At 40.9% G+C, this 19,101-nt stretch overlaps 2 protein-coding genes across 3 annotated transcripts; both read right to left on the bottom strand.

Moving 5' to 3' along the window:
- Positions 1–2,440: 2,440 nt before the first annotated feature.
- LY96 (lymphocyte antigen 96) lies at positions 2,441–7,890 on the bottom strand. 2 transcript variants are annotated; one of them, XM_061342782.1, is made up of 5 exons: positions 7,039–7,881; positions 5,276–5,365; positions 4,206–4,334; positions 3,234–3,286; positions 2,441–2,988 (listed from the first exon to the last, which is right to left on the bottom strand). In XM_061342782.1, the coding sequence occupies exons 1-5, from the start codon at positions 7,130–7,132 to the stop codon at positions 2,887–2,889; spliced, it is 468 nt and encodes a 155-aa protein (XP_061198766.1). In that variant the 5' UTR covers positions 7,133–7,881; the 3' UTR covers positions 2,441–2,886. The 2 variants fall into 2 exon arrangements, with proteins under 2 accessions (XP_061198766.1, XP_061198765.1); XM_061342781.1 differs by having other exon boundaries at positions 2,441–4,334; positions 7,039–7,890.
- Positions 7,891–14,210: 6,320 nt separating this feature from the next.
- Positions 14,211–17,776, bottom strand: TMEM70 (transmembrane protein 70). The gene is made up of 3 exons (XM_061342887.1): positions 17,508–17,776; positions 16,920–17,031; positions 14,211–15,801 (listed from the first exon to the last, which is right to left on the bottom strand). Exons 1-3 carry the CDS (start codon positions 17,658–17,660, stop codon positions 15,353–15,355), a joined length of 714 nt encoding a protein of 237 aa, XP_061198871.1. The 5' UTR covers positions 17,661–17,776; the 3' UTR covers positions 14,211–15,352.
- Positions 17,777–19,101: the final 1,325 nt, after the last annotated feature.

Genomic DNA, 19,101 nt, shown 5'->3' with positions numbered 1-19,101 from the left:
TGGCGACAGAGGGTGAGGGGGTGAAGAAAAGCTATTTTCCCATCTGCAGCAAATCCTGACAGCCGCTTAAAAACAACAGTAATGAGGGAGAGAAGAAGAAATACTTGTGAAGGCTTTAAATATTAGTTTCAGATAAGTGTGCTACACACAAAGCCTTCCTTGATTTACTGCAGTTTGCAGGGGAGGGGGCTTTGCACAGCCCACTGGAACGCCTGGAAAATGCAGTTATCTCAGGATGTGTAAGTCTCAGTGAATATTTTAAGCAAGAAACACTTAGTGAATGGTTTACTTCACAGCATTCACACCATTCCAACTCTGGACAGCTCCAGGAAATGAAGAAGTAAAAAATGGATCCAAGTTTACTGACCAAATAAATTGAAGAAAATGGAAACATTCAGATCAGTCTTTCTGAGTCTGAAGTAATTCACCTCATTCTTAATAGACTCCTCTTTGCTGTGGAGCCCCAAGTATGGGCTTGGGAAAGTCTGGAAAGGTAAAATGTTAAATGATAACTTTTGTCAGTGCCAGACAACAGCAGAAAGCCTTGTAACTGCTGTGTCCAAGAACAAGACATGCAGAGTAGAGCTGTGCCCTCAGCTGTGCCCTTCACCCTACAGCATCACAGCAATTTCAGGGTAAGCTGGTTGCATGATCTTACATCTCACAAAACTCTGTCTCTTCTTGTCCATGGGGGAATGTGGCATAGCAGCCACCCGCACTGCAATAAGCAGAAACCTTCAGTCATGTGCAAGAGAGATCCTGAGGCCTTTGAAAGGTCTTTGCTTTATAAAGTTGTGACTCCTGTGTTCTGCCTCGCAATCCTATCTGCTGGCATGTGTAATCATAACCCTTCCGCTGAAGACCTATACTATAAAAGTCTGCAATGCAAGTTACTGAATACATATGTTTATCCGTAAATGTCCCTATTTAGATATAGAAATTCTATTTCTACCTTTACATATACTGTACATTTTCTGTAAAATCCACAAGGCATTAAAATGCGTGCCTATGAAAAACAGTACGCGAATGCCCTTGATTTCCAGGAGCTGTTAATCTCTCCTACCTGTGGAATTTGCTGCTCAATAAACAAAGCGTTTCTTCTAACACCTTGAATAATTCAGGGTAGCAAAAGTCTCAGAACACTGTCACTAAAAATTGTTTTGAGGCTTCAGCTGGTGATTACTGGACACTGTGAAATGGGTACACAGGGATACAAACCATACAGTAAAGCGTGCTCCCTAGACCAGTAAGACTATTTGAAATGTGCAAAACAGAATTAAGAAAAGTAGGTATTGGTTATCAGGCTCTCCGTCTGCTTTTGATTGATGTTTTAGATTCAGAGGAAACTGATTGCAACTCTAGTGACTTGATTCAAATATAAGCAGCAGCTGCTGTGATACTCCATCATGAACTGCGCCTGGAACTGTCTGTGGACTGAACACAAGTACAGACTTTTCCATTACCACATGGATGTAACTGTGGCTTCTTGTCTCCACACATGATGCAGTTTGACTTTATATATTTTATTAACTCTTGATTTTGCTTTAGATTGCAAAACTAGCTATACTGACACCAAGTTTTAAATGATGTATCTACACACTTGGGTATGGGGTTTTTTTTGAGTGTTCTGAATCCCTATTTCAAAAAAACAATTTTACATGTAAAGTGAGGTCAAAAGCTTAACTTCTGCTAATTTTTGTGCTTGGCATTTAGCAGCCTGAAAGAGTGTCAGCTTGTTCTGGGTTTTCATTTTTACAGGCATTTGGAAGCAACCTGCTAGCACAACCCAGCAGCCAGTGCAATGTGCAACTTCATTAGTGAAAAGTGTCTGAACTCACAAAGTTACCACTGGCTGGGGACTGAGGCTGGAAAGAGAACATGACATCCTAACATCATAAGGAGGGTACCTGTCTGAAGGCAGGAAGCATTGGTACACCGTTCTGGTCAGCTGTCTTTCACCACATAGTGGCATCCAAGGATGCCAGCTCTCTTCCTGTGGGCCAAATCTGGTACTTTGTGAAAATCTCACCAAAGGTCTCAGGTGTGGAGGTGCAGCAGAGAGGGAAGGTGCATACTGGATGTCAGGCTGCTCAAGGGGCAGTAAGCCACAGCAAAAGCTTTAGGCATGCTTTTGGTAGCTGAGGAATAGACAAATCTGTTGGGCAACGATCATTCTCCTGCTTCTGAAAGGCTTGTGTAGCCTCTGCCCCTTGGTCTTTGAGCAAGAGCTAAAAACACACTATGGGGTTGCAGTTATAAGCTCTGGATGGCTAAATTCAGCCGTATCGTATCAGTGTAACTGGAAACATGTTCCACTTTGCATGTTAGGCACATCAGCTAGTACAAATTGCTACTCTTCTGGTTCACCTCAGTGCAAACAGAGAACCTTAGGAAACACCTAACAGAAAGCAAGAGGAGAATAAAAAAACATTTCTCAAAATCGATTGTACACAAAATTTTATTGTTTAAAGAGAAAAAAACCCACACAACACAGTTCCCAGATTCAATTACTGTTCTATTTTGAGTACAAGTAAACTTCTGATTCTTGCACTTCAAAATGTCTTGAATTAGTTTAGCAGTCTGAAAGGACTCAGCTTTTTCATAACTCCAGGCACAGCACCAAAACGCTCAGCCTGACATCCAGTCAGGGTTATTCTGGGGATTAATCAGGATGCCTGATTCCCAGATATTTTGTGCACATTGACTAATCATGTGATTACAGCAGTGCTCTATATGGATAAGCCTATCCATCACGTAGCTTTCCAGACAGTATTTGAGGTACTCTACCTCAGGAAAATTAGTGTGCTTATTATTTCACAGCTCAGGTTCCAGTTGCTTGCAGAAGCGACCTCCATGTTCTGCAGTGATTTGAAACATTTCTTGAATTCAGAAAGCATCTTGTTTTACTATCATGGTGAAATTCAAGCACATGATCATATTTTTCTCAGAATCATCAGAAAATCCTTGTAAAATAATGCTATAATTGCCCTAAAACAAAAAAGAAAAAGGAAATTAGTGCATAATGCTTCCCACTCTTGTCTATGTAGCTGCTTGGAATGGTTCTGATGATTTCTGTGAGGACTGGAGTCGTCAATTCAAGCATGAGAAAGTTTTCTGACATTTCCTTTTGCTGCTTTCTACAGTTTGGGTGAACCCCTCTTTTCAGAAAATACATGCATGGAAGTATGTGATTTTACTACCGTTATTTCTTTATATAAAATGCTGACAAGTACCTTTGGAAACTTTGTTCTTGCACCTTTAATGTCAAACGCTGTTGCAAGTGTTTCTGTAAAACAGAGATAGTTATAATACAAATGGTTACTTAATCATAAAGCCATCAATCAAACTTCCTAAATAACTTCAAAGCAATATGGCATAACTCTTAGGAGTAGTGCCAATGCCATTTACTCTTCCACTGGTAAAGCTCTCACCTGTTTCTTCTCCCAGAGCTCTGCATATTTGTCTAAACTACATCAGAAAATAGAAATTAACCACAATGCTCCTGCAATACCTCCTACAGACCCGTCCCACTGTGATAACTCCCATACTTATACTAGTAGTTCGGCTGAATGATAACCAAAGAGAGATTATGTTAATTTTTAAGGAACGGAAAACATGGGCTGTCTATTTTGACCTCCTTACAGGTCTTTTTGTCCTTTAGCTTGGCATCCTGCCGGAATACTCTGGATCTGAACCTGTGTGATGCTAATGTTGGTTAGCCTGTAGAACAGGATTGACTACTAAAAGAAAGCATTATATATGGGTGTAGAGAATCTCTTTAAAAACCCATCTAGGCACTTATCTAAATAAACTGTGTTCTGGATATTAGTAATGACCCTGGCTTTCTGCACAGTCCAGTCAAGTGTAGTCTTTCCAAGTAATTTTAGAGATGTTAACAATAAAAGTGTGATAATGAGATGAAGGCTATTAGTAATCCTAATTTATAGAGATGGAAACGGCGGTACAAGGATATTAAAACATAGAATTTGGAAATTCTCTTCTTCAGTGGGATTCTGGTGCCAGATAACTGCCTGCTCTGAAGTCTGCTGCCAGCCAAGCAAGGTCTTGGTTATGGAGAGAAAAATCTGTCTGCATGGGTCTTTTAAGAAACCTGCTTAGTGGTGAAAAGGGCTGGGAGGATATGGCCCTGCTGCGGATAGAACCTGCCAGGCAAGGGAAAGGCACCGTCTGTTTTCCACACTCACCTCCTTTCAGCATTCCACACACTGAGTATTCATCATCAGCTCCACTGCAAATGACTTCTTTCCAGTGTAACGCTTTGGCACCATCGTACCAGACATTGAAGACGATCTTCAAAAAGACAATGTCGCTTCCTAGTTAAGACATTGCAAGTAAGAGAATGGTAGCTGGTGGGGAAGAAAACCGTACATGCAGACAGATAAAAACTGGTGTTCTCTGAAATAGAGCACTTTTTAAGACTTCCCCAAAACTGGCAAAAATACATATCTTGATACTGTTATTTCCAGTAAAACAAAACGCTGGTTTTCAACAAAACCCACCAGTCTTAAGAAACATTTGAGTGAACAATTTCAAAACCTGCTTTAAATTTCTTTGGCAAAGATAACAGAGTTCACTCAGCTCCACAGGTAACCAAATAAATACTTAGATGAGGACTCTGTAGTTTTAAGCAGGTGTTGCAAACAAGCTGTGCTGAATGCTGGTAGCCGTCACGAAGATAGCTATCCAGGGAAGCAAACTTAGTCCAGCTCCAGAATTTTACTCAGAAGGTGAAGTTTATGACACAGCCATTTCATAAGTAACTCGGGCTGCCTTCTTAAAGCCGGATTTAAATGTTGAAGCTGGGTTTTCATACACAATCCAGTACTGTTTCCAGCTTCTAGAACAGGAATAGTTTTAGTAGAAGTCCTGCCATACTTGGCTAGCCTAATGATATTCTCTCTCCTAAAAAAGACATGGATCTTCCTCAGCCCAAAATAGCTTGAGGGCTCACAAACCTTGTCTGCTTCTTCCAGACAAATGCACTTGCACCTAAACCATCTCATTTTTGCATGTACAGTGCCAGTTAGCGTGTAGAGCTATGGTAACTGATCCAACAAGTAAAAATCACATACACCTATTTCCACAAATCATCATTTCTGTCCATCACTGTAGTTTATCTATTCCAGTTTTAATCACAGAAACTGATCTCCTAAATCATTTGGCATTTAGGACGGTGCGTCAACTTTTTGCTTGCATTCAATTTTCTGCATTTGCAGAATACAGTTGTCTAGTCAAGAGGAACTCAGGAACTCACTTGGAATCCAGGTAAGAGCAGCATTCCAGGTGGATTTGTTCATGGTGCTGCAAGGAGTCAAATTAAACATGAAAGCATGTGTTGTAGAATCTACAGAAAAAAAGTGTTTCTTATTGGTAGTGTGAATAGGCTTTTTCAGGAAAACAACAAAAATATACATACATACACACTCAGAATAAACACATACACATTTTGAAATGTATTTAATATAAGGTATATACTATAAAATTGCCTAATATAAGTTTTCATAGTAAGTATTAAATATGTATGTTGAAATATATATTTTTCTTTATATGCTTGCAAGGCACATTTCTTGAGTAGCAAGAGAAGTCAATTATCTGGTTGCTATTTTGTTGATACTTCGCATGAAAAACTGAGAGGCAGAAGTACCTTTATTCCTCTTTTGAAGCTGCAGGAACATTTTATTAGTGATAAGCAAGCATGGTCCTCTGCTGAAAATATCCCTACTTATGCTAACCATGGAATCTATATAAACTTGCTGACTACAGCTAAAAATGTTTTTAACACACCAGCATATTTTCCAGGATAATGTAAATGAGCCTTTGAGTAGATTTGCTTTTTGGGTGACCCACCTAGCATTGTACAATGCACAGTGTCAAATGCAGTGTGATAAAGCATCATACAACCTGAATCTAATAAAATCTACAGCCCATTACCTGGTATTTTAATTCTTAAAAAAATCATCCAGTGACAGCCTTTGGAAGGATTTCCAGAGAGCATTTTTATTTGTACTATTTTAGGAAAGAAGTCTGCTCAAGTCAGTTTGCTTCTGCCCTCCTTAGTGTGCTCATGCTGACGAAGTGCCCTGCTTGCTGTGGAGTCTGGCGATGGGAAGCGTTCTCCCTGTCCTAACCCAGAGAGCAAATGGGATGGCAGGGTGCTTTACAGTGAAGGGTTTTGTCATGTGTTTTGAGGATTAAAGCAGTGGCCTGCAAAGGGAAACTGTCTGGCTGTCAATAACCAGCAGTCAGATTCTCATCTCGGATAGAACTACCCACCGGAAATTAACAACAGGAAGATGATCAAACAAAACTCACCATGGTCAAAGGTTGTGAGCTTACGTGGGACCACTTTACCCTTGCTATAGCTATTTTACAGTGATACACACTAGTAATGCACAAATTTACAAATGACGTGGGCCTTTCCTTGCAGAACGTTTCCACAAAAGCCCACCTTCTGGCCACTGAGTCCACATAGGCACACTGGGCCTGTTCGACACAGACACCATGGATGTGCCAAGTTGTTACAAAATCAAGAAAATAAAAAAAATCAGTGAACTACATAGATCCAGCAGCCCACAACACAGACACGGCAAGAGGGGACACACTCTGTTACCCCAGACGTGACCGATCCTCCATCCAGACAGACAATCACATTCCCTCTTTTTTTCAATAAAGCTTTTCATTGCAGTATATTAGTTATATCAATGTGGATAGCTTATACATTTCAGTACTTGCAAACAAGTTTAAATCCCTTATCCGCTAATATTTCCTGAATCAAAACATACCTGCTTTACTTGGGAGTAAACTTCTCTCATAGTTGCTGCAACAAGCATTCTGGTAATATTTATGCCTATGCAGTATAATTCTTATAATAGGCTAATTAATAACAGAAATATAACAGCTGAACTTTTTATTTTTCTGCATTCATCAAAGAAACAATATGAAAGATCGTATTTCCTCAGACTACAGTAACTGTTGTGCAAATGCCAGTAAGAAAAGAATAAGCTGGTTTTTACTTACCACAAAAAGTGTATGACATTTCTAGATCTGACGATGTACAAAGAAGTTCACCGACTCCAGGGGTGAATAAAATGAAAAAATATAGCCCAAACATGCTTACTTATTTTGCTCACTATTTAGCGAGCAAACTTTGTTTGAGGAAAAGAGGAACAAAAAGTCAGCACAGTCATCCTCAGTCACATGTCTTCAGGGAATCTTGTCTTTGGTCATTTTGTCAGATTATTTGCAATCTTAATGCTACTGCAGCACTATAAGTCATCATCACAATAAATTTTGTGAAGAGAATGTATTTCTGGTTTTGTTGTCACATCTTCCTCAGACAACACAGCTCAAGCACGAGTGAAAAACGAAAGAGAAAACTGCGTGGAAAGGGGAAGTGAGGAGAAGTAAAATTATGATTAGCAGAAGTACATAAAGGGCAAGTTTTGTTGACTCATCAGATGTTAACATTTGTTAAAGCATAATTTCAAACACTCGCAGAGATCCCTGTACATACTAAAGAAGAGAAAAATCCACACATCATGAAGACTAAGTCTACTCTTTTATTCATATGGTATTCAGTAACTCTCACAGGTTTTCAGTATGAATTTCTTACAAAGCTCACCATGCTTCAAGAACACACCAGCACTCTGGAGGAGTGTAACCAGATGATGTATTTCCAAATGGAGGTAAATGCAGGAGCTGAATGCAACTTTCTCGCTTGTTACTGAGTGGAACCACTGATGTCCTGTACAGTCAGCTACTCATCTTCAAAGCTATGTCTATCACAGTTATACTTCTTAGTGAAAGCAGTCTTAGAAATCCATAAAATTACAATTGGTAAGTCCCACATCTGCCTCCCAGCCTCCCTCTTTGACCTTATCCCATGCTGTTGCCTACAGTGTCTCCAGGTGAAGCTGTGCTGAACAATTGTCCATGAGCACAAAGCTCAAGCCCTGACTGTGTGACAATGCAGTGCACAGGCTTGGATCCAGGCAGACACTAAACATGAGACAGTGAACAACAAAAGCTGTCAGACTGTAACTTGGATGTTTCTATAAGAACATAGAATCTACCTGTCACCACTGAAGCTAGGTTAGGAACCGGATTTTACCCTGGCATGTTGAAAAAGTCCAGGTTGCACATTTTGGCACTCAAGTTTGAAACACTAGACTAAAAACCCTTCAAGCACTTTTGGTATTAGATACACTCTCTGTCTGGTAGTGCAACACACATAGAATAACATATTTTTTCTGTATTTGCTATACCAATTCTGTGACCCAAACTTAGGTCAGCTTTTACTGCACAAACCCAGTAATACTGCTAGTCTCAACTACAGAAACAGACCCCAAAAAGTCTAATACCATATTTAAGAGAGCACAATCACCATCTGACAGGAAAAACAATTACTTTTCTGAATATAATAAAATACAGAAACTTACTGAATATATGGCAGAATGACTTACAGGAATTATTTTCTTGGGCATTACCGTCTTGATTTGTATGTCTGCAGGCTCCTCTTAGATCAGAACTGTATTTTTTTATGACAAAGAAGCAATATATACAGTAGACTGGTATTTGGTTTTGTGCTAAGCCAGAAACTCAAGAAAAATTACTTACAACAAATATAACTTAATCGTTATGACTCTCCCCACTCCCCAACACAGTGCTAAAAGTTTTTATTCTCATAAATTCTGTGCACATCAGGGTAATATTTTACATATTATAAAGTGCAAAAGATTAAAAAATTAGTTTTCAGAAGCCTGAATGTGCAATGCAAAAGATAATTTAGGACTAGTGACATTCACAAAAACATGACTGATGCGCCCAGAAGATGGGAGGAGTTCAAGACTAGTTAAGGAAGATGAGAATTCAATTAAAAGTACCTCAAAGTACCAACTTTAATGAGCTAATACATGCAATAATTCACAAAGATAAAAATTTTGAAATTTAATATGGCAGGAGAATTCTCTTCAGTATTTCCAAATCTTTCTACAGACCACAAGAAGAGTCCCACTGCCCTCACAGAGTTCAAGACTGAAAGAAATGCCTAACCTTTATCTCTTAAGTGGGAATTCAAAATTACACAACTTTCCTGACAGATCTCCAGAACACATACATCACACACAGATTTTTGCTGATGTTTAATAGGATGCTATGAAACATAGAGACCCTTTGTGATCATAGCAATAATACAGTTCTGTTTCAAAATGGCCAAATTTTGCTTAAAAACAGTAAAATATGTAGTGAAATTGAAATAAATTGGGTAGGATGTAATAGCTGGGAAAAAAAGAAATGGAGTGATGCAACAGCCACTAAGGAGCAATGAAGCAGCCACTAAAGAAGAGCCACCTTGTGCATGTATGGTCAAAAAAGGCTCCTTTCAACCACAAAGCCATGGCTACTGATGTGGAGTCTGATCAATTAGAAACCAAGCCAGGCTCTCTTTTCTGGCAGTCCAATAGGTGCAGCAAAAGTCACAGGTCAGTTTGAGATGGGCACGAGACGGCACTGGCTGTACCCTATTGATACATATGATTATCCAGCTGAAAGCACATCCCTCTTCAGCCAGACTTGTACCTGCTTCGCTGCACAGTGCATTGGGTGACTGATGTACATAGGCAGACTAGAAAGAGCGCTGTAGATTTACAAGATTTAATATAAAAGCTCTTTTAACATGAATGAAGACAAGCTCCCTGCTGAACTCTGTGACTTTATAGACCTGGCTCAAGAACAGGTGAGATTTTTTTTCAGATACTTGATTCAGTAAATGATATAGACAAGGAATGAGTCCCCCCTGGTGGCCTAGCCAGACAGACACATAGAATCATAGAATAGTTAGGGTTGGAAAGGACCTTAAGATCATCAAATTCCAACTCCCCTGCCATGGGCAGGGACACCTCGCTCTAAACCGTATCACCCAAGGCCTCGTCCAACCTGGCCTTGAACACTGCCAGGGATGGAGCATTCACAACCTCCTTGGGCAAAAGGGGAACCTCTATTCTCTGGTGTTCTTTATTGCACAAGTCAAGACAATTGCAGTGCTTTAAAAAAACCCCAAACATTTAAGTAGGCTCCATTTTAAAACAATCTGATTTGCTAATGGGAAACTAGGAACAATAAGTGCTACTGGTATCAGGGCTAAAATTTTACTTCTGACCATGATTATAAAGTCTACAACCTTGACCATTGTGTCTGGTCAAATTGTCCTTAAATCAAAAGAACCTCAATAATTTTAAAATCTTTTCAACAAATTCAATTTTAGATGCTGTGGCTTTTGATGCCTGTATGGATTGCCATTCATAGAAGTATGCTCACTGAAGCCCAAACTATTGGACTAGAGCTGTGAGGAGTGTCCTCTGTCCCTTTCAGGTCATTATGAAGATCACTGGTGAAGAAGGATATAAAGGTCTATATATTTTACTTTTACTAAATAACCTTTCTTTACTATAATCTTTTTGTTACATATCCTGATACAGAAGGAAGATGAAAACAAGAGAAACAGAAGTGGAAAGAGCTGCACAGTAATGTTACTTCACTAGAGTTTTGTGACAATTTACTTCATTTTCATTTATTTTTAAATCCTTTGCAACTGTAGGTAGTAGGGACCAACTTATATTCCATTAACAGTACATGAAACAAATCCAAGCCTAGAGAATTTAGGACTTTATACCTGTGACTTTTCGTTGTGCTTACAACCGACATCCTGAGAGCGAAATTTTAACTCCAAGCCTCCACCAAATTGCAGTTAAAATCCTTCAACTAATTAATGATATTTTTATCTTCTTTCTCAAGATATCTAAAAAGTGCTTAACTTGTGATTGTTTTTCAAAATAATCACTTTGTAATTGGGCTGCTGGCTGCAGATGAGTACTTTGACCAGATAAGCACTTATAAGTCACAGAAATCTCCCTTTGGACAGATTTATAATATACATTATCATAATATCCCATCACAGAAAAATAAATAACAGGATACCAGTACAGCAGAAGAAAGTACTCCATTTCAAAGTGTTAGACAGAATTAAAAATTATGCCCTAGGTCTTGGCATGTACCAAAACCTCTTGTTAATGGAAAACTCCTTTAAGATGTTAGACACATTTTTTCAATAAAGAGGCAATAATAATTCAATTTTCCTTGCAGGACCACTTGCAACAATTTTTGAAGTAGATTTTTGTGCAGCTGAAGGCAGGCATGTTTATTATTTCTGATTCTGGGTTTAGGGTTGCTGCTGAAGACACTCCAGTATAAAGGGGTTATAGGTAAGGCATAAAGCATGTATTCACAAAACAGAAACATGCACAGCAATCAACATGAAGAACAGAAAACTGTAGCAGTTCATGGATAAATCTCTCTTATCAAGTCCTCTCATCCCATCTTTGACAATGTTTATAGTGGAAGTAGAAAGTCATGTCCAGGAGTACTGGAAAGCAGCAGAGGAGTCAGCTCCTCTACACACAGCTGATGAAGTGCTTGAGAGTGCCAGGAAAATCCAGCCCAAGAGCAGTGCACCAGCACATAGCCAGTGGTGAGCTGGTAGCATTTGAGTACAAAACCAAATAGCTGTGGAAAGAAAATGTGATGTGCATTATTCTGAATATATTTTTAAATGCTGTTTGCACTTTGGCTTAGTGGTTTGATTTGAATATATCACATTAAACCACTGGAGACTATTAAAGTGAAGCAAATACACACCAGGTGGTATCCTGCAGAAACAATTACGTTGGAAATATTTCTGCCTGTTGCCAGTAGGCTTACAGTTTATTCTTTCCAAGACACATTTAGTATTAAAGCTTATAGTTATATCCTAAAGTACACATTAAGCCATTAAAGCTGTCATAAAGAAGAGAAAGCAGAGGGGGAAGGGAGATGAAAGGGTTGTATCCTACCTGAGGCTGTCAGAAAGCACACCACAGCAATACTGTCCACCCTGGCATTCCAGAAATGGAGACAGCTGGACATGTTTTGCAGCCATTTGTTCTTGTTCTCTGTTCTTCCCTGCTTAAAATAGCTGCTTGCTGAGGTCTGTATAGCTGTGGGATAATCTGTTATAGTGGATCCAACCGCTAGCTAGCACACTTGTCCCATTTCTCAGGGGGGCTGCCACAGGTCATGTTGTACATGAGAGCATGAATAAATCCATGGTATGACCACAGAACTCCAAAGCAACCAAATTGCAGCAGCTTACCAAGTTTCCACCTATTGAGTTATACTGAGCAACTGTAATAATTCACGTGTGCTCTTAATTTTTACAGCACAAACAGAATTTCAGGAAGTTTCCAGCACCTAAGTTAGGCCCTCACAGTACCATGCAAATATCTACAGATTTTCTTCATCTTTGCAAGTGCAATGATTTTGGCTTGTAATAAAGCAAGCTCCAGTGACATCAGTTACCTTTTAATTCTAGAGAGTGGGGTTAAGAGTGTGAAGTACCTCAGAGCTTTGAAGATTTCTCTTTGAAGTATCAAAAGGGGTAATTTTCTCATCAGAAATTTTTACATTTGCAAGGAAAGGCTGAGGGTTGTGGGATAATTTAATTTAAAAAATGTTAAAGAATGGCAAGAAGCATTGTACTTCCTAATTAAGAACTGAGAGAGATTAATGAATAATATTGTGGACAAAGTCAAAAACTTGAGAAAAATTGAGAGGGACACTGGCAAGAAAACAGCCCATATTCAAAGGCTGAAAATTAAAATTCACAAGTATCCTGTCTGTTTCCCTAGGAAAGAAGTCATCTATAACCTTTTGTAGACGCTTTTAAGGCTGGAAAGGGATAGGAAACATATGTCTAGGAAAGAAGCTTGAGTCATTTTATACATTCCTGTCCTTCACAGCAGATTAAGTGGAACTGGTACCAGGGTAAGATGGTACTGGAAAGGCTGCAGGAGCTGGCAGCCTTCATAGCAGGTGTAGCTTTGCAAATAAGATAGCTTGTAAACCAGATATTTTAGAAGACAGGGCTTCTACATCAGTATTTCCTTCAGAATCTCCAAGCATTGAGCACATTCTCTAGGTCTTATAAATTAATTGTTTCTTCCACGTTGTACACTAGTTACCTACACCCAAAGAAACAACAGCATTTTCCAGGGATGACAATGTTAGCAGGCAGTAATACTTCTGCAGTTAGAACTATTTTTCACCGAGGACATAAATTGCGGGAAAAAAAAAAAGGAATACAATAGTTCACAAAATTAGTGAGATTGTGAAGGATGTGGAGGTAACATAACCAAGCTTTGGGAATTACTTGACAGCTATGTATTTAGTGAAACACACTACAGCCACTTCTCTTGCAGAATTTGTTAGTACCAAGAGAGCATGTTTTGGTTTATGCATATTTCCTGGCTTAGAAGGATACCGAGCACTGCAGTTTCCCATTTGGAAATACGCTCCATGCACTGTGAAATATCTGCATTAAGACAAACTGTTCAGAACCCAAAGTAAAACAGAAATGCATCTGGAAGTCTTTTTGAGTTACATTCCATTCCTTTATTTTGTTTCTAACATGAAGAACAAACTATGGTTGTTTGAATACTACAATTTTGGGTCCTTCTCTTGCTAACTCTTATGTCCTCTTCTTTCTGTACTTGGCAGTAAAAAGATGAAGTTAACTTTACCCGCAAGCACAAAAAGGAGAGTAAACACATCAGACATGGAAAGATTATTTGTAATTAGGTGTAAACCATTATTTCAATAAGGACAAGTAGTACGACTAAGTGGTCAGAAGTGGCCTCATGTCTTCAATATGATTTACAGAACTTTTTGTTATATATTATTGTTACCTAAGGAGTGATACTGGCTTAATGGAGCTAGAGCAGACTTTTAAAATTATAGCTGTTCCAGACCAAAGGAACTGCCTCAAAAATATCTGGATGGGATGATTTGCTTTTTAATTACTCAGCAAATACACTGAGAGCAGTTTCAACAGTCAGGAAAATTACATTTAATAACACTAATGGCTTAATATGATCTATAGTGTCATCCTATGATGGGACCCTGCAGTAATAGTCTTGGAAGACATTTAGACTTTTAAATACTTTTTTTTCAGCTAGAACTTAGGAAACATCTGGCAGGGTAGCAATAATTATTTTCTTTTTATTTGCAGTATCAGGATTACTTAATTAGTATCAAGATTTAGTTATTACAAAGGGCACTTCTAATACAAAAGGATTAATTCGAATTTTTCTGTTTTTTGCTTAATTCAGTCATATTTAAGCCTCAAAATATTATGCCCTTCATTATTTGAAAAAAAGGTACCTGTCAGTTTATGTGACAAACTTCTCCTTGGACTAAAAATAGTTAAATCCAATTTCTGCATACTCAGACTGCAAAACTAACAAGTCTAGTCACACAAAAAAGACAATCCTTTACTGGAGCTAAAGGTGGCTTTCTTTGCAGTGCTTAAATCAAGAGATATGTTTTTAAAGGCACAAGTTATAAACACCACTCTACAGCAGATTCCCTTCTGCTTCTGCACCTTACATGTTCACAGAATCCATTTTAACAACCAGCTGCTACTATTTTCTTGAAGTCAGTTCAGATACAGCACCTGTTTATGATGACACATGCACAGAGCAAATCTTATGCTAAGGCGCTTTCCCCCCCCAGCAAGAGAAAGGCTTCTAGCTCTCGACCTCTGGGGTCAGGGCTGCTCAGAATGGGGCTCTAGATCAAGAAACCATTGAGAAGTTGTGAGTAGCTAGAGATTATGACAACGCAGCCATTCTCTCTATCTTCTCCAGAGGCCTGCAGACCTGTAGACGGAAGCTGCAGCAGGAACCAGCAACAGTATCTGTCTGCTTTCTGAGGACTCCTCCTGGCTACCAATGCTCTCGCAAAGCAAAGTGAAATTCATTTCCACCCCTTTATACCACCAGCAGCATTGATGAAACAGCCTGATCTTTTTGGATTAAGGATAATTAATCTTTAAAGCTTAAAAGCTTAACTATGCACTTGACAGGTAATGAGCACTGCTGATTCTTCTTAAAGGAACTGTTCTCTTTGCAATGGAGATGGTGAGACTGCTGCACAGCCCATGTGTTTCACAGTTCTCTTGGATAGTTAACAATAAAAACAAGCCAAGAACAAAGAAGCACAAGACAGATCTAATGTTGTATTTTTTTCTTTTCTTTTACTATGTTTTGTGTTGTTAACTCTGAAGAAACCCTCACATTATTTTTAAGTTTAAAAAATATTTTGGGGTTTTTTATACATTCAAAAAATGCATTGGGGAAACTCTAGCTATCTGACACTTAAAAAAGTGTAAGAGAATTTTACATTCTTTCCCATTTATAGCATGGCACCGTGAACAATGATAGTGACATTCATTATCTTTGAATTACTTCTTTTCATTGGCTTCATTTTCTTCCTCTAAGTTAAAATAAAAGGATTTGTCATAGCCCATGAGACGGTTAAAATCCTGAGGATCTGGGAAAAGTGCAGGATTAACAAGCATTGATTTTGTTTTAGCATAAAATGTTGTAAACATCTTGGTGATGTCTGGAATCTTTACATCTTTCTGATGGAAAACAGTTGCTTTTTCTGCCAAGATTGCATTGTATGTAATGGCTGTGTATGTGTCCATTTCATCTTTATAATACAGTCGAATCACGTAGCCTTTTGTAAGGACATGCAACGTAACTGGAGTTACAAATGTAAAAAACCCGACCATCCCATAAAAAGCAGCTTGGATAAACAGACTTTCAAATCCAATACCAGTTTTGAACATGAGGTAGGGCATCATGAACAGGTTGAATATGCTGGTGGAGTAAGAGAAAAACTTCACACCTACATAAAACAAAATAAAACAAAAGTTAATACTTATGAGTAACTTTTCTCTATAAATACATATGTTCTGCTATCGGGTACTGATTGCATTACTTGAACCACTGCAGTTACTGAAAATCCAGGTCCCTTTTTTTTTAAGCTCACAAAGAAGCCACTGGAAGTTCAATCCTGTCTTCTTGCCACTATTCTGGTTCATTTTTATGCTCATGCTAGGTTTATCAAAGCTGGTAACTGGCTCCATTTCTGTGATGAACTCAGCTACTAGCACATATTATGCATACCTATTAGTGGTCTACTTCACAAAAAGGAAACTGATTTCAAAAGAAACTTGATCCAGTTGTGGACAGACATAATGGTAAACATCACAAACATGACTGGGAATTTCTCACCAGTAACCAATGTTGACAGTGTGCATTACAAAGAAGCTTGCCTGGTCTCCCACCATGCACAACTTGGAAACTCCATGTTAGTCAATATTAACAGGTACTCCACAGTCATCTTGCATGCAGAGAAATGGCAGGAACCAGTATTGTGGATAACCTATGGTCCTTAAGCCACCATGAGAACCAGTAGTCTAAAACACTCTGGTTATTAAGTGTGTTAAGGCATACTTCGTTACTTAAGATACATTTCAAAAATACATATCAGAAAACATCCACCAGGTTACTTTTCACTAAGGCTTTCTAACATTAACTGGTCAAAGAAAGATCAACAAAGTCTCATCACAGGTAGTGCATTTCATCACAGTATCTGTCTACTTCAGAAATTCTTCAGTAACATTTGAAAACATACACAATGCAAACAGCAGTTACAGCTAGTCTTTGTTTGCTACTGGGCTGGGTGACACACTCGAAAAGCTGCAAAGGAAACAGAAAGAAGCTGCAGAGTTACAGAGGTGCACAGGACCTACAGAACACCCTGCGCACCCAAGCGTAGAAGCAGAAACCAAGCACCACCGCCACAATTTTTGCTGTACAGAGGATCCAGGTTTTAACAGGGTTGGAAAAGAGAACACTCACTTTTACAGTGTTTGATTTTAAAGTTATCAAACACTGTTAAATAATTAAATAATAATTTAGGAAAAAAAAAGGCAATACAAATAATTTCAAGTCACATACCTAACACTGCCTTTGCCATATTTCCTTTATAAACTAATCTTCCGTGTTCTGGGTGATCATGAGGGGTGGATGTGCTGAGGCTGCGAACAGCCAGTCCTTGAAGAGATGTAACCTGAAAGATGAAAGCAGTCCATGGCCAAACAACATTAGCACCAATATGGACTTTATAATACATATGTATGTATATAGCACACTAGGTTTCTCCTAGCCTTGAACCTACTCCAAGTATCTTAAATTAGGAATTAAAGTTACGTTATACTACAAATCGCACCACAAAGTCGAACTAATATATTTCTTGACTGCTTTCGTAATGCTCCATGTAGATATCCCAAGAAAGCATTTAATACTTGCAACCCCATTGACGAACACTCTGCTTGCCATAATTTCACATACGGCTCTGCCCGGGACACTGGCAGGGCCCATGCCTGCCAGGCCTCCGTCTGATCTCAAATAGCCCTTAAGGGGACCTAAGCTCCCCATTTTCCGGACGGAAAAAACCGCGATCCCACGACTGCCGCCCTGCCCCCGGGAAGCTCCTCCCGGGAAGGAAGCGAGGCCGCGTCCCCGTACCACCACCTGATACACAACCTGCTGGGTCCCGGTGGAGGTGGGCAGGGCCGCCCGGTGGCGGAGAGCGGCAGGGAGCCCGTGGTGAGCAGCGCCCCTCAGCCAGACGGCTGCGGCAACAGCGGAAGCCGGGGCGACGGCACGCCGACAGCCCGCAGCCCGCAGCAGCAGCATCGTGTCGGGCCGCGTCCCGCTGCAGCCGGGTACAGGAGAGCAGCACGCCTAGCGGTGCACCAGCAGCAGCCCCTCACCGCCCCGCAAGCCCGCGCTTTGGTTCCGCCAGCAGGAGCTGTCTGGCCGACTCCACCGCGCCCCCGCCAGGCTGCCGGCGGCCACCTCCGCCTAGCGGTACAGCACAACAGCCCCGAGGGGTGGGCTGGGACTAACGGGACCCAAGGGTGTCACTGGCACTGCATTAGTGGGGACAGCAGAGCGGGGCGAGCTGAGACCGTACGCCCTCGTGTTAGGACCCGCGTCCGGTGAGTAACAGACTGTGCCCGCCCTCGCGGACCACGGCTGCCACTAACCCCGAACCCGGAGCCGCCGTCCCTGCAGCACCGTCTCAGCACCTCCCCCTTCCACTCCTCACATGGCGAACCGGAACCTCTTTCCCCCGGAACTACGCGCCCCAGCATGCACCGTTCCCGCCGTACGGCATGCCGGGAGTCTGGCGCAGCACGCCTTCCAAGGGCAAGGCGCCGGGGGGCGCTCGCCCCGAGACGGAAGTGACCTGCGACCTGGCCGGAAGCTCTTGTGAGGCAAGTGGCCCGGTACGGCGGGGCCCGGCGAGCGGGGCGGAGGGAGCGGCGTTGACGGGTGAGTGGCTGTGGGGGCCTCGCCGCTGTTCGGGGGCTGAGGCGGACGGGGAGCCCCGGGACCTGCCCCTGGAAGTGCAGTGGGCCTTGCCCACTGCGCCGCGATCACCCTGCTGCCAGAGGCGAGCGGAAGCCGGGCCGCGGAACGTGAGGCTTGGGGCGGCCGGGGGTGCGTGCAGGGCCGCGGTGCCAGGCTGGGGATCCCCGCCGGGGCGGTGGTGAAGGGCGCGTTTCTCTACGGAACGAAGCGGCCTCCTTTAAATCCAGGCGCCGCCGGGATAGGGGCTTTCCGGAACCATGTTTTAATTAAGCATCGCTCTTAAACTTTTTCCGCCACAAATGACGCCCACCCTCTTCTCACGCCAGGCCCTAGAGAGTGGGAAAAAGCTAAGGCCAAAAGCATTTAGGATGCACCCGCAGAGGTTGTTATACCAAGGTGAGAAGTGCCGGTTAAAGTGCTTTAGCTGTAATGGTCGACGAATGTAAGCAAAGCAAGGTTGACAGAAAAGGGTGATACACTTACATGTAGTAAGAAAAATAAGGTTCTTAGTGCCATGTGTTCATCAGAAAAAGATTCTGCTTTAATGTAAAGGAACCTAAGCATTGGTAAGTTACTGATGGCTTAAGACATTCGGATGAAAAGGTGATGGTGATACTAGTGGTTAACTTTGATGTCCAGTTTAATCTCAGTTTGTGTGCAGGAGCTTAAAGATGTGTATTTAGTACTGTAGCTTATGAGCTAAGCTTAGTAGGGAAGTTTTGATAGTCACAGGCCACTGGTTTACTTGGGCTTGCTAAAG

The sequence above is a fragment of the Neopsephotus bourkii genome, unplaced genomic scaffold (assembly GCF_033783945.1).
Source record: "Neopsephotus bourkii isolate Nb327-2 ecotype Australia unplaced genomic scaffold, CSIRO-AGI_Nbou_v1 NB_1820, whole genome shotgun sequence".
NCBI classification, from domain to species: Eukaryota; Metazoa; Chordata; class Aves; order Psittaciformes; family Psittacidae; genus Neopsephotus; species Neopsephotus bourkii.
The sequence above is the reverse complement of the archived record's forward strand: the minus strand, read 5'-3'. Positions and strand labels throughout refer to the sequence as shown.

What these genes read in the sequence shown, in the direction of transcription:
- LY96 (XM_061342781.1), bottom strand. Translation starts at nt 7,132, where the DNA reads ATGTTTGGGCTATATTTTTTCATTTTATTCACCCCTGGAGTCGGTGAA. An exon ending in AATGTCATACACTTTTTGTG is followed by an intron (nt 5,366 to 7,038) that starts GTAAGTAAAAAC and finishes TTTTTTCTGTAG; the next exon opens with ATTCTACAACACATGCTTTC. An exon ending in TGCTCTTACCTGGATTCCAA is followed by an intron (nt 4,335 to 5,275) that starts GTGAGTTCCTGA and finishes TGTCTTAACTAG; the next exon opens with GAAGCGACATTGTCTTTTTG.
- TMEM70 (XM_061342887.1), bottom strand. Translation starts at nt 17,660, where the DNA reads ATGCTGCTGCTGCGGGCTGCGGGCTGTCGGCGTGCCGTCGCCCCGGCT. An exon ending in CCTCCACCGGGACCCAGCAG is followed by an intron (nt 17,032 to 17,507) that starts GTTGTGTATCAG and finishes TTCATCTTTCAG; the next exon opens with GTTACATCTCTTCAAGGACT. An exon ending in TATGGCAAAGGCAGTGTTAG is followed by an intron (nt 15,802 to 16,919) that starts GTATGTGACTTG and finishes TGTTTTATGTAG; the next exon opens with GTGTGAAGTTTTTCTCTTAC.